This window comes from Balaenoptera borealis (genome assembly GCF_965194805.1).
Source record: "Balaenoptera borealis genome assembly, chromosome: 11".
NCBI lineage: Eukaryota > Metazoa > Chordata > Mammalia > Artiodactyla > Balaenopteridae > Balaenoptera > Balaenoptera borealis.
Window position 1 is genome coordinate 25,357,206 of NC_138868.1, and position 13,587 is coordinate 25,370,792.

The window sequence follows — 13,587 nt, forward strand, 5'->3', positions numbered from 1 at the left end:
GGTCTGGGAAGATCCCACGTGCCACGGAGCAACTGGGCCCGTGAGCCACAGCTACTGAGCCTGCGCGTCTGGAGCCTGTGCTCCGCAACAAGAGAGGCCGCGACAGTGAGAGGCCCGCGCACCGCGATGAAGAGTGGCCCCCGCTTGCCGCAACTAGAGAAAGCCCTCGCACAGAAACGAAGACTCAACACAGCCATAAATAAATAAATAAATAAATAAATAAATTTTTTTTAAAAAAGAAAAAACATGATAACTGGGATTAAATAAATAAAGCAAGCCTGGGGATCCCTCTGACAGCTGTGCGGAGACCATAAGCATAAAACTCTCTGCTGGCCCCCATCGCTAACAGAGTAAGTGCCAAGCCCTCCCAGGGGCCTGCATGGCCTGCACGGTCTGACCTCCGTCGTCTCCTCCTACCCTCACCCACTCGCTCTGCTTCAGCCCACTCAGCCTCCTTGTGAGTCCCCGAGCGCACCAGGAGAACCTACCTTAGGCCTGTGTACCTGGTGACCCTCCGCCGGGAGTACTCTCCCTGCAGAGAGCCACGTGGCTCGTTTTCTCAACTCCTTCAAGCCCACGCAAAGGGCACCTGCTCAACCAGGCCCCCTCTGACCACGACACGGAGACCCGCAGCACCCCTCCCTCCTCTGGCACTCCCCATCCCTCCTCGCTGCTCTTCATGTTTCCCCACCTACGCAGCACCTTCTACTACAATACGTGGTTTGCTTATTTCCTTGATTCCCTGTCTTCCTCATCCCACCAGAATGTAAGCCCCATAAAGCAGGTGTGTCCCTCTTGTTTACTGCTGAGCCTCTGCCTAGAGGAGTGTCAGTGGCACTTAATGAGAAGAGGGACCACAACACTACTCAGGGGCCAGCCTCTGCTCCCCACGGGGGAACAGGCCACTGAGACTGGGAAGAAGGCCGGATGGTCCAGCCTGGCCTGCCTGGTCCTGAAGAAGCTGCCTTACATGACTGGGCATGGACACTCAGAAGATACTGATAAGACGCAGTCCCAGGCGGAAGGAAGGGAAGGAAGGGGAGGGGCTTCAGGAAGCCAGAGTCTCTCCAGATGGAAACACTCAGAGGGGATCCAGGTCCTACTCGCCTTAACTTGGCCTTGGCTGAACACTGTATTTTATCCTCTTGCTGTTTGCTTTAGAGTAGAAAAGTGAAGAACTCTGATAAAACATAAGTGGCAAAATCCACAAAGATAATAAAAGGGTATGAAATCTGGACTAAAAATGCACTCTAAAATAATATTCTAAAATGAAAAACCAATACAAAAAAGCAGAGTGGTTTATAAAAACCAACAAAACAACCAGTAATTATATGAAAACAGTGCCTGCTTCTCTCATAACTAAAGTAACAACAAATTGAAACAATGATCCTACGTTCCCATATCAGATTCGTAAAGACATACGAATTTAACAGTACCCAGTGTTGGCAAGACTGCAGAGAAAAAGGCCTTTTCATACACAGTGCGGGTTCCATAACCTGGCATGACACCCGTTTTAACGCACACATACTCTACCCCGGCAATTCTCCTGTTAAATTGTCCTAGAGACAGTGCCCACAAATGTATCTGTAAGAGTGTCCTAACAGCATTACTTATAATAGCAAAAAAGCTGGAATCAAGCCAAATGTCTAATGGGGACCACCTTCCCTTTGCACACTTTAAAAATACCCATTTATATGCACAGAAAAAGATCCAAAAGGACACACAATAAACCATTAACAGCAGCTGTCTCTGCAGAGCAGGACAGCCAAGGAGAAACACCACTTTCCATTTTTAATGCACACTTTCCTACTTACTGATTTTTTAAATTATTTTGCCATGGGTCATTTATTTTCTTACAACAATACTATTGTATTATAGTTTCTCCCTCTTCTGCCCTTTCCCCATCCTCTCTCTCACTCCCTCTCTCTGGTGATAAAGAAGTTACCAGGAAGTGGTTGAAAGCAACCCAGAGCCTGCAGCCTGTGCTGCAGAGAGAGCTGCGTGGTTGGTGATTCTGCTTCCAGCATGGAAAGGGAAACGACCCTACTGGGACTCAGCCCCAAGTGGGCGGCATCACTGCAGCTGTTTTCCATCAGGAGGGAAAAGCCCAGTGCTGAGAGAGGCCTGTGCTGCTTGGCTGGCTCAGGCTGGACCAGAACCCTGAACACACCCGACAGCTTGCAGGCCTCTGGGCCACATGCATTCAGCTCCCATCACCGCCCAGGAACCACCGGAGAAGCCAAGTTTACTGGCCCTGGCCACTTCAGGGAGCACAGAAATGCATCCTGGCAGCTCCCACCCAGCCTGCTGTCTGTACCTAGAGATCAGGTACACAGAGGACCCTCACCACAGGGCCCTCATCAGCCCTCACACTGGAGCCTCCAGCTCTCCTCACTTACGAACAAGGCATAAGCAAAAACCTTTATGTCATCAAAACTTAATGAAAATGGGGGCTTCCCTGGTGGTACAGTGGTTAAGAATCCACCTGCCAATGCAGGGGACACGGGTTCGAGCCCTGGTCCGGGAAGATCCCACATGCCACGGAGCAACTAAGCCCGTGTGCCACAACTACTGAGCCTGTGCTCTAGAGCCCGCGAGCCACAAGTACTGAAGCCCGTGAGCCTAGAGGCCGTGTTCTACAACAAGAGAAGCCACCGCAGTGAGAAGCCTGCGCACTGCAACGAAGAGTAGCCCCCGCTCGCCGCAACTAGAGAAAGCCTGCGCGCGACAGCAAAGACCCAACGCAGCCAAAAATAAATTAATTAATTAAAAAAAAAAACTTAATGAAAATGAAAGGACACAGGTCCATCACCCTGTGCCTGTGGCGTTCCTCCATAAATGTAACCCATCTCCCCCCAACCCCCAGCTCCCTGAACTGTTAACGTGGGGAAGGGGGAGCTCATCCTGGACCTCTGTCGTGAATACATGCTGTTGCTGCGTGCCTGAGTGTGAGCAACAGAAAAGGGTCCTCGCCCACGGAGGAGCCAAGCCTTGTTCTAACTTGGCGTCTGTCACTCTCCGCCTGCTGTCTCTCCCCTCCGCGCTGTGCAGACTGGGCTGGGGATGTTCCGAACACACGCTCACCTGGTCTAGGGTCTTGCAGCAGTCCACCAACACGCCCACAGGCTGGGTGTCCTGCAAGCTCTCCTTCAGCTCCTTCAGCTCCAGATCAGAAGGCCCAAGACTCTCCTCCTACCAGAGAGGAGAGGAGGAGAAGGTTTGCCGCCATGCCGGGAGAGCCAGCACAGAAAACGGAGCCTGCCCCATGTTCCCGGCCCCCGGCAGCTCACCGGGGTCTGGGGAGGTAGGGCCTCAATGCTGGCGGCATGGGAGGAGATGGGCAGGATGTTGAGCTGGTCATCGATGGCAAGACACTTCTTACACGAGGCCAGGGAAAGAATAAACCTGAGGAACAAAACCACAGTCGTGAGGTGCTGAGGGCAATGTCTGCACAACAAGGGAAGGGCTTTTCTTCAGGAAAATCATCTAGCCCCACGTCTCTAAGAAAGCTGGAGAAAGCCAACACCATCATCTGGAGGGCAGTGCCGGATGATTCCCAGCCTCCTTTACGAGGCCCGAACATGCTTTATAGAGCAAACAAGCAAACGGGGAACTCCCTTAAGAGACTGACTACAAGGGTTCCTACTGTGCAGAAGCCCGCTGCTCCAGGGTGCCCCGGCCCTTCCCCCATCCTCCCAGGCTCACCCGTTAGCACTAGGTGTCTCCTTGAATGGGGAACACCAAAGCCACCCCACATGTGCTCACCAGCCACACAGGGAAACAAACGCATACACAAACAGACTGACCTTCTGCCACAAGGAGGAGAAAATAAAGGAAAGGGTGGAGGGGAAAGCTCCCTCTAGCACTATAATACAAACATTTTTGCGTGTAGCAAAACATGTGTTTGGCTATAAAATCCAAGCTTCTCCCACAACTGCAAGAAAAGGGCCTCCCGCACTACTTTCACAGGCTTCCCTTCCAGCCGGTAGCGCTGGGCAACCTCCAGGCCCACTCCTACTGAGCAGCCTCAGAGGCGATTGAAATTAGGTCGCACAGTTCACCCAGGCCAGGATTCCTAAACCTCAGCACTAGTGAGATTCTGGACCAGATAATTCTTTGTTGGAGGGGCTTTTCAGTGCCTTTTAAGCTGTTCAGCGAGCACCCTTGGCCTCTACTGCCTCCAGCCTCCCGCCCTCACCCCAGGTCACGACCATCAAAGCGTCTCCAGACACTGCCAAGTCTCCCCAGGGGCAAAACTGCTCCGGTTGAGAACCACTGACCTACGACATGGCTTCTTTCTTCTTAAGGCGTTTCACGTGTTGCTAACTGGCGTTCCCTAAAAAGGGCTCTGTGGTCAAATAAATTGGGGTCCCTGGTGCTGTGAGACTTTTCAGAGGCTACAACAGGCTCACGTGAACCCTCACAAAGGAAAAACCATATCAGCATTTCCCAGACATATTGGACCAGAGAACCCTTTTGTCATAAGGTCCCTCTTAAACATCAGTGTTCTGTGAAACACATTTGGGAAAAGAGTGGTCCAGACAAATCACCCCTCTGACAGATGCGTAGGCTAAAAGCCAGAGCGGGAGAGAGACTTGGTAAGGGCCAGAAGCAAGACAGAATCCAGGCCCCAGCCTTCCACTCACTTTTATTGCTTTCAGTTAGCTGCACAACTACCGCTGCTATTGGGAATTTCACCATTTGGGGCTCCTGTACTACCTTCCCTGAGACAGAGCACAGCTTTCAGTTGGGCCCAAGATGATGAAAATGTTCCTCCCACTGTGCCTCCCACAGTTGAGGAAGTGAGAAATGTGCTCCAGACCTACCTCTCATTAAATCTTCCCACCACATCCTGATGGGCCTCCGTCCTGTATCTTGAATGCACGTCCTAAAAGAGACAACATCCATTAACAGAGGCACCCAGATAGCGCTGAGGTTCAGCATCCAAGTGTGAAGAAGTTCCAGCAAACAACCCTGGGGTAAAAGAGGCACCAGTGATGCTGCTAGAAACAAAATCTACTCCTACCTAACCTGCCATGCGAAACTGGCCGGATGCGATCTGCTGTAGCTGGACTCAGACACTAAATGCAATGTTTCTTATCACAACAAATGTCCCCTCACCTCACCTTTGACTGTTCCCACATTTTATCCAGCAGCACAAAACATATTCACTCGTTCAATAAAATGCACATGCCAACGCCAGACAAGCCGGTGTTTAGTAAAGCATGAAACCTATTCTCCTGAAGCTTACAGTCAAATGGTTGGACGGAGACAAACAAGTAAATAGATACAAATTTTGGCAAATGCTTTGAATGAGAAACAGGATGCAGTGACAGCCAATGGGGGGGTGGGGAGGGGGGGGCAACTTATATAGGGTAGAGAGGGAAGGCCCTCTGAGGTGGTAAGCAGGCAGCCAAGTAAGAGAGGGAGGAAGAACAAACAAAGTGACGTGGGCACAGACATTCGCTCGTTTGCAGATATTTCAGGAGGGCTTACTAAAGGCCAGGCACCCTTCCAGGATCAGGGAATATACCAGGGAGGAAAACGAAGTCCCTGCTCCCATAAAGTTTGGAGACTGGCACGGGAAGCCAGACAGTAAACAAATAAATGTCTATCTTGAGGTGGCTGTACCATGCTTTGAAGCAAAACAAAACAGGTTGAGGAGTGACAGGCCAACCACATATTCTACACAGGGTGTGAGAGAGGCCGCACACCGAGGAAGTGGTATCTGGGCAGGGACTGGAACGCAGTGAGCCAGCAGACACTCCGTGGGAATGGCACGAAGGCCCTCAGGCGAGAGTGTGCTGAGAGGAGAGGGCACACCTGAAGACCTCCGAGGAGGCCGGAGGGGCTGGGGTGAGGCGAGGGGGTGGGGGGTGGGGCGACAGGAAGCAGGCACTGAGATCTGATGGAAGTCCACTTCACCAGGCGAACGCAGCTCGTGAAACCCTGAGGCCAAGCCTAACAGTTGCCGAGCAGCTGGCAATGGACAGTGAATGACTCCGAGCCTGTGGCTCGGCACACCCACGTGGCAGAGCCAGCTCCGCGTCCGGGGAAACACTTCCGGCCACTCCCTCAGCCTGGGGAGAAAAAACATACCCCCCCCACCCCCTGGAGTCAAGGTTTCTGCCAGTCCGGGAGCGGGATGGCAATGCCCCTCCACGACCCATTAGGCTGAGGGCAGGTGAGGACGCCTGCGCGTGGTCCCCTTCTTGTAGCGCACAAATGTAGGCACTGGCGTGGCTCTCTGTGGAATACCGTTTTAGAAATTTAACTACACAACAGCTGCATCATGTCCGAATCTCACTGGTGTAGAATCTGCAAATGCCTGAAAGCAGAGGCAAAATTCACAGATTCCTAAGCACACCCAGGGCCACTGAGGCTTCTCTGCAGAAACTTCCTCATTAGCTCCAGTCAAAGAGCTCCCAGCCTAGAAATTATACTGACCGCTCACTGGAGTTGCTCAGCAGGAGTTCTTAAAAGAAAGCAGCAAAAACACAGATTGATTTGAACCGCCACAATCAAGTTAAAGAAAAAAACGGACACTTACCATGGTCATCGTGTACAACTGCTTGAGTGAGTTCATGGTCCGTAGGAGGATAACCACCAACCCACCACCTTCCACTGTTTCTACAGTCCTGGCCAGCAAGTTTGGAGTCAAAGCTTCAAAATCCTGGGAAAAGGAAACCTTAGAACTGGCTGCAAAGAGCACCCGCTGGGAAGCTTAACCAGGGGCCAGGCGATAAGGTACAAGGAGGGCTTCAGAGTACAAACTCAAGACCATACCCCGTACCTGACTCACCAGGACACACACACACACGCACACACACACAGTCCCTTACTTAGGGGACACAGAAGAGAGCCCAGCCCTGGAGAAGAGGTATACCCGGTTTTACATGTCAAAGTGTTTCCCGTAATCCCTCATAAAATCTTATTTGGAAAGAAGTCCTCCAATCTGCATTGATTCACACTTGAATTTCAGAAATACCTCACACTCATTTTCTGCTCTGTTCATAGATGGAAACTGTCTGACAAAACTCAACTGCACCACATGGGGGAGCCGCTGCCTAAAGGAGCCACCATCACTTCGCCTGGTAACTGGTGAGCAAAAGCAGCTCCCTACCAGTCAGTGATGGGGTGAGAACAGGCAAAACACTCTTTTCAGCCTCCAAGGTGGGATGTAAGCCAGCAGTGTATGGACAGCCCACTGGAATGCAGAAAGGAAAAACTAGAAGTTCTATTCAAAATTTCCCACCTCATTTCTTAATTTATATTTCATAAGGTATGTTTTATGATGCACGTAATCATAGTAGTGCATGCATATAATAAATACATATCAAACTATGGGAACCTGTGCTTACATGTGAGGATTTGTGCTTAAATGTTTTCTTTGGTGGGTGTGGTGGGGGGGGGGAGGCGGATGGAGTCACAGGTGCCAAAGAATCAAAGAACAAAACAAAGACCACCAGAGCTCAAAACAAAGAAAAATGTGAAACTTAATCTATTAACTTGCCAGGCAAGAGAAAATACATACCAGTGAAGAAACTCACCAGCTACTTCTCTGAGGGGGGAAAGCTAGGAGACTTTAAGGACCAGAAGGGCGGTGACAGGGGTGGTCATTCAGTCAAGCACTCTGGATAGGACGTCCGAGTACTCGGGTCTGTACCTAGTTAGTTAAAACAAGTCCCACTGCTCTCTGGTCACAAAAGTCTTCAGTTAGTTCTAATAGGGATCTGGGGTCCTAGGGTCACTCAAAGTTCAGTGCTTTACCAAGCTGGTTAGACCCAGTTGTGATGGAGCGCCACTGCCAGTTTGGGTATCTCTAGACCAGTGCCGCTTTTGGTAGAAAATGCTCTTTTTCTGTTGGTGAGTTATCAAGCTCCTGTGGAAAGTGGCCAAGGCCTCCACGGAGGAAGCTCTGGCGGAGGGAGTACACGTGACTCCTCTCCTCTCTGTACACCTGTCCTTGCGGGTGACCAGGCAGCCCAGGCACTCCCTAGCACTCTGACTCCAGTCACGGGCTGGGGCAAGTCACCCACCTGGAGAACACACATGCCAAACGTATTGCCCAGGATCTTGTGGGTCTCATTGTAGTAGCAGTAGCGAATGTTTGTGGCAGCTACGAAGAGTTCAAAGGGGTCATCTTGCTTTATGTTCAGCGTCCCGCTCTTTATTTTTTTCTGCAGCTGTCGCATTCTTTTCTTCCGATGACTGCAATCACCCCCCATCCCATGAAAGCCAGTTAACCAGAGAGGCTAGAGTTGGGAGCAGGGGACAGGCTCAACGATCACCCACTTAGACCCTCAGAGCTAGAAGGGAACTTGGAAATCGTAGTGCTCATCCCCTCACTTTAAAGCTGCAGGAAACGAAAGAGGCGTTAGAGCAGACTGGCTTCGGAGGGAGACAGTGTAAGTCTGTGTGAGAACCCTGCCGTTTTGATACTTTACTTTACAAAAAGGGTAATGGGAGTCCCTAAACCTCACGTTCAGCCAGAGCTTGAAAGCAAACCTTAGTGGCCTCACTACCTCAGTCTCAAGCCAATGCTTCAACCACACAGCACCGCTTCCCAGAGAACCTGGGAGAGGCACTGTGATGGCGGGTTACTTTATTCATTTTTCCTAAATGAATTCATCCACTTCCTTCCCAGATGGTGGGATCAAGTCCTCAAGGGCAGCTCTAATCTAAGACAATACTGATAGAGGATATAAGGGTTGGAACGGAATCTGGACATCTCCCAGAAATCCCTGAACTTTTCTTTTGTCTTAAAAAACTCTGAATACCTAACTGTCAATTAACTCTTTCTTTTAGAGAAAGGAGAGAACAAGAAAACTCCAGAATCAAGGGTTACAGCAAACCAAAATTTTATCATAGTTCGCTAACTGAATAGTAGAGCCAAGGCCTTCCCCCTGGGGCCCCACTTCCTCAGCCCATGACTTAGCATCAGCCTTAACCTAATGCTCAAGACAGGGGTAGGAGAGCTGTAAGAAGCACAGAAGAGATTTTTAAAAGTGAAAGCAGGTGGGTTAAGTTTGAAAGGCAAATCTGCCCAAAACACTGTAAACTGCCCAATTTCGCAGGGGGTTTCCCCACAGCAGAGTCTACCCCAGAGACACATATATTGAGGGATAAAGGAGGGAGAAGAGGCCCAAGGACAGAACCACACAGGTGAGCTGGGTTTAGGGAAGGAGATGAGCTCGGGGAGAGAGAAGAGCTCAGGAAGGTGGTCTGAGTGTCACAGTAGCAAAGAAAGGAGAGCATTTCCGAGGTGACCTTATAATGGTTTATCCGCCAAGGAACAGCACCCCACACCCCAAACTCCTCCACACACACAGTCGTAGGCAGAACTGCCAGGTTCCTACTAGGTGACCCACCCCACCTCCTCTGGCCCAGGGGTGGATGTCTTTCCAAAAGAATTTGGGAGGAAGACTGATTTCTGTGTCGTTGCACCCAAACCACGTAAAACTCAAGTGGTGTTTCTGCGATGGGAACCATAGAAGGCAGAAAGCTGCCTTGAAGTGGGAAAAGAACAAAGCAGACACGCAGAGATGAGAGACTGAGCAAGGACTGGAGCGTAAGCACTGCGGCTCTATACCACCCCCGCAGAAGAGCTGAAATCTCATCCCCGTAGGCTTCAGGAGGTAGCCCATATACTGCTGACCCTTGAAAAACCTGGGGGTTAACCTGAGTCTAACTTAAGAGTTGGCCCCTCCGTAACCGCAGCTCCTCCACATCAGAGGATTCAACCAACCACGGACCACGTAGTACTGTAGTATTTACTACTGAAAAACATTCGGGTATAAGTGGAGCCCTGCAGTTCTAATCCACATTGTTTCAGAGTCAACTGTACTTCAGTAAATTCCCCTTGTGCCTAAGTGTGTTTGTATTGGAGGTCTGCTCTTTACTATATAAGAAGTCTTAAGTCCACAACTTCAAAAAATAAGAACAGCCAATTGTCAAAAACAGCAGTGGACTACTAGAGGAAGAGCTCTAAAAAAAAGGAGAAAGAGGGGGAAAAGTTGTTGCATTAGGCATCAGGTCGTTGGTAACTTCCAAGAGCAACTGAAGGAAACTGCGTTATTAGAGGGGCTTGATCAGCTGAGAAAACTAAGAAGAAAACTCGTGTGCAGAAAGCAAGGAATTGGGCTGGGGACTTAAAAGAGCATGAAAAGGATCTGAAATGTATTGTCAGGAATGAAGAAAGGGCATCAGCTCTATTATTTTTCTCTACTGGGAGTGTCCTCAGAGATAGCACCTTCACTAAGAATCCCTGAAAAACCATGCCAAAGAATCATTTCCTAACATTTAACTAACGAGCAGGGATGGGAAGTGGGATGGGACGCTCAAAGGGCACGGCTTACCTGCTAAACCCCAGCTCTTTCTTGTAACACCACAGCACAGAAGGCCGAGCCTTCACAGTTGCTCTGGACAACATGTGATGGAGTATGACCACCTGCCAAAGAAAAAAGCCATAGCATCTCAGGACCAAAAGAGACCTCCGGGACAGCCAGGCCCGAGACCACAAGGCCAGCAGTGCCCAGGCGGGGACTAGAAGCCAGCTCACATACACTTACCCTTGTGCTCAGTCCACCACCCCACATATCAAAAGCTGTTAACCTGTCTGTTAATAATTCTAAATATTGAGTATTTATCACTTCCAATAAGTAAAGGAATGATCCCACTAGGCATTTCACTTAAAGAAAACCAGTCATTATGTGTGAAACCCCAGAGTGTCTGTAACATGCTGACTCTTTGGGACAGGATACAAAGTAAGTCAGGAAGCATTTACCAGGCCTTACCTGATCCTTTCCTCGATCTCCGACCACGACAAAGAGAGACCTCTGCCGCTCAGCTACCCCATTCTCAATGAGAATCCGGATTCGGTTATCCACTTTCTTCCGATGCATGGTGAAAAACTATCACTGAAACAGAAGGAAAGGACACAACTGGACATGAACATCCAGGTTCTGGGTGAGGAACATTAGCTGGCTGCCTCCTGTGGGGCTGGGGGGCTGAGCTAGGCACATTTATAAGTATCATCTTATTGAACCCTCAAACAGCTCCCTAGGGAAGACATCAGCCTCATTTTTTAAATTACGAAACTTAGGCTGGAAAGGTGAAGAAAATGTTCCCTTGGCATGGGAAGTCAACAGGGAAGCTGTAATTCACACCCTTATAGAGGAGTTTTTCAAAAATCAGAAACAGGGCTTCCCTGGTGGCGCAGTGGTTGAGAATCTGCCTGCTAATGCAGGGGACACGGGTTCGAGCCCTGGCCTGGGAGGATCCCACATGCCGCGGAGCAACTAGGCCCGTGAGCCACAATTACTGAGCCTGCGCGTCTGGAGCCTGTGCTCTGCAACAAGAGAGGCCGCGATAGTGAGAGGCCCGCGCACTGCGATGAAGAGTGGCCCCCGCTTGCCACAAGTAGAGGAAGCCCTCGCACAGAAAACGAAGACCCAACATAGCAATCAATCAATAGATCAATAAATAAATCTAAAAATATTTAAAAAAAAAAAAATTGGAAACAATGTTCAAAAAAAGAATGATTAAAATGTATGATATATCTATGGGAAAATAAAGCGGTTTTCAAAAAAATTTGTTCAAAATCATTTTCAAATATTATCTAAGGATATGGATACAGATGCTTATTAGAGGATAACATGGCAGGATATGCATGTACATAATATGTATATAGAAAAAAAAAGATTGGAAGAAAACACCAAAATGTAAAGTAGTTATTTATGGATGGTGAGATAACAGATGATTCTTATTTTGTTCTTTTGTTTTTTTGGAGTTTTGTGTTGTTTTTTTTAAATTCACATATATTACTAACAAAGTCAGTAATCAATTGACTATTACTATGATGGAATGTGGCCATCTGTTTCCTCAAAGGAGGGAAAACTATACTGAAGCCTGTACAGAGAGATTTCAAAAGTTATTATGATTACATATGATAGAACATTGTATCATTATAATAAATACACGAAAGAAACATCAAAAATATCAATTATGCTTCTACAATGTAAAAGTAAAAATAACGTGTTACTTAGAAACTTCAGTGCTTGCTGCATTCTACACCTAAAGCTCATTAACTGAACCTTAACCCTGCCTTAATTGTCTTTCTAACCTCTCAATGCAAACATGGATTTTAGCAGTTCGATCTTAACTGTAAAACACTATGTCATCATGGGAACATATGTATAACTGATTGATTCACTTTGTTATAAAGCAGAAACTAACACAACATTGTAAAGCAATTATACTCCAATAAAGATGTTTAAAAAAAAAAAACACTATGTCATAATCAATGGCTCCTATTTTATAAAGAAAGGACCAAGTATAAATACTCAAGTACCCCAAGGAAGAAAAGTGACGGAGACAGGATTCACATTCAGGCCTCCCTTGATTCCAAAGCCTGAACCCTTTCCAGTTCACCAACCTGACCAGCTTGTCAGCTGAGTTGCGGGCCACACAAAGACCCCACAACCAATCAACAACTAATTATTGCTTTTTGTTCTAGTTACTGTGGGAGCCCCAGAAGTAGTACCAGATAAAGCCTTGACTTCGAGGAGCTTTCATTTTCCTTAAAGAAAATATTTAAGAGAAAGAAATGAGGGATAATCTGTCTAAAGACAGATAAATTAGATGTAAAACTAATTGCTACAGTGGTCTGATGAAAGTCTGAGATTACTGTGGGCTGGAGTTGCCATGGAAGGCTTAATGGATGAGGAGGGCCTTGAAGGAAGAGAAAGATGATTATTTTTCATTCATCTATTAGTCTAACAAATACACATAGCATCTATGTGCCAGGCACCATTCCAGGTGCACTGGCAAACAAAACAAAGTCCTGAATGTGCCTGCTGAATACGGAGTATAAACGAATGAGCAGAGTGAAGTAGCTAAGAGCGTGGGAGGATCTAGATGAAATCAGACTGCCTCAGTTCAGTGCCAGGTGCTGCAATCAGGAACTGTGGGCAAGCTCCGCGGAAAGCAAACGTGTTGTCACCCACCCACTCACCCCACCCCACCCCCAGAGCCCCTAGAGGATGGAGATCAAGCCACGCAACCCGCCAAGAGCTCTCGAGAAGCACTCCCGAGAGTGGCCGCCTACTGGGGAAGAGGGTCCTGTTATCTAGGAGCGCCCGGGTGGGGCGGCAGTCGGCATGGGCCGGGCATCAGCACGGATGCAGAGCCTTCGTCCTGGAGCCAGTCTCCTCCGGGCCCAAGAAGGACACAGACACCGACCTCGGCACCCATCCCCAGCCATCCCGTGATGGGTACCTGCGCCCCGAGCCGGGCGGACTCCAGCCAGCAGCGAAGCGGAAGCACGTGGGGGGCACCGAACTTCTGCGGGAGAAGCGGGCGCAACGGGCTGCCCCTAGCGGATGCCTGGTCGCCGACTCACAACTTGCCTCCCTCGGCGACGCGCGTCCAGCTCAGGCGCTGGTAGACGGTGCGTGCGCTGGCGAACTAACGGAGCGGCGACGGCGAGTGAGAGGGGACCTTTTCCACCCCTGTCCCTGCGTGATGACGTCATGGGCCCGGGAGGCGGAGCTGCAGCAACTGCGGCTGCGCGGTTTAGTCTCTGCC

General features: G+C 49.1%; 1 protein-coding gene across 3 annotated transcripts in view; it reads right to left on the bottom strand.

Moving 5' to 3' along the window:
* The window catches only part of NAT10 (N-acetyltransferase 10), a 39,674-nt gene extending 26,161 nt beyond the window's left edge, over positions 1–13,513 (bottom strand). The window contains exons 1-8 of one of the 3 annotated variants that reach the window (XM_082343691.1): positions 13,279–13,513; positions 10,797–10,919; positions 10,359–10,450; positions 8,040–8,211; positions 6,551–6,673; positions 4,827–4,888; positions 3,291–3,405; positions 3,085–3,192 (exon numbers count right to left, since the gene is read on the bottom strand). In XM_082343691.1, coding sequence (XP_082199817.1) covers positions 3,085–3,192; positions 3,291–3,405; positions 4,827–4,888; positions 6,551–6,673; positions 8,040–8,211; positions 10,359–10,450; positions 10,797–10,904 — 780 coding nt within the window. In that variant the 5' untranslated portion in view covers positions 10,905–10,919; positions 13,279–13,513. Of the gene's footprint in view, positions 1–3,084; positions 3,193–3,290; positions 3,406–4,826; positions 4,889–6,550; positions 6,674–8,039; positions 8,212–10,358; positions 10,451–10,796; positions 10,920–13,108; positions 13,220–13,278 lie in introns of those variants that run through there. The other 2 variants (XM_082343692.1, XM_082343693.1) reach the window with 2 other exon arrangements.
* Between the last annotated feature and the right edge of the window lie 74 nt (positions 13,514–13,587).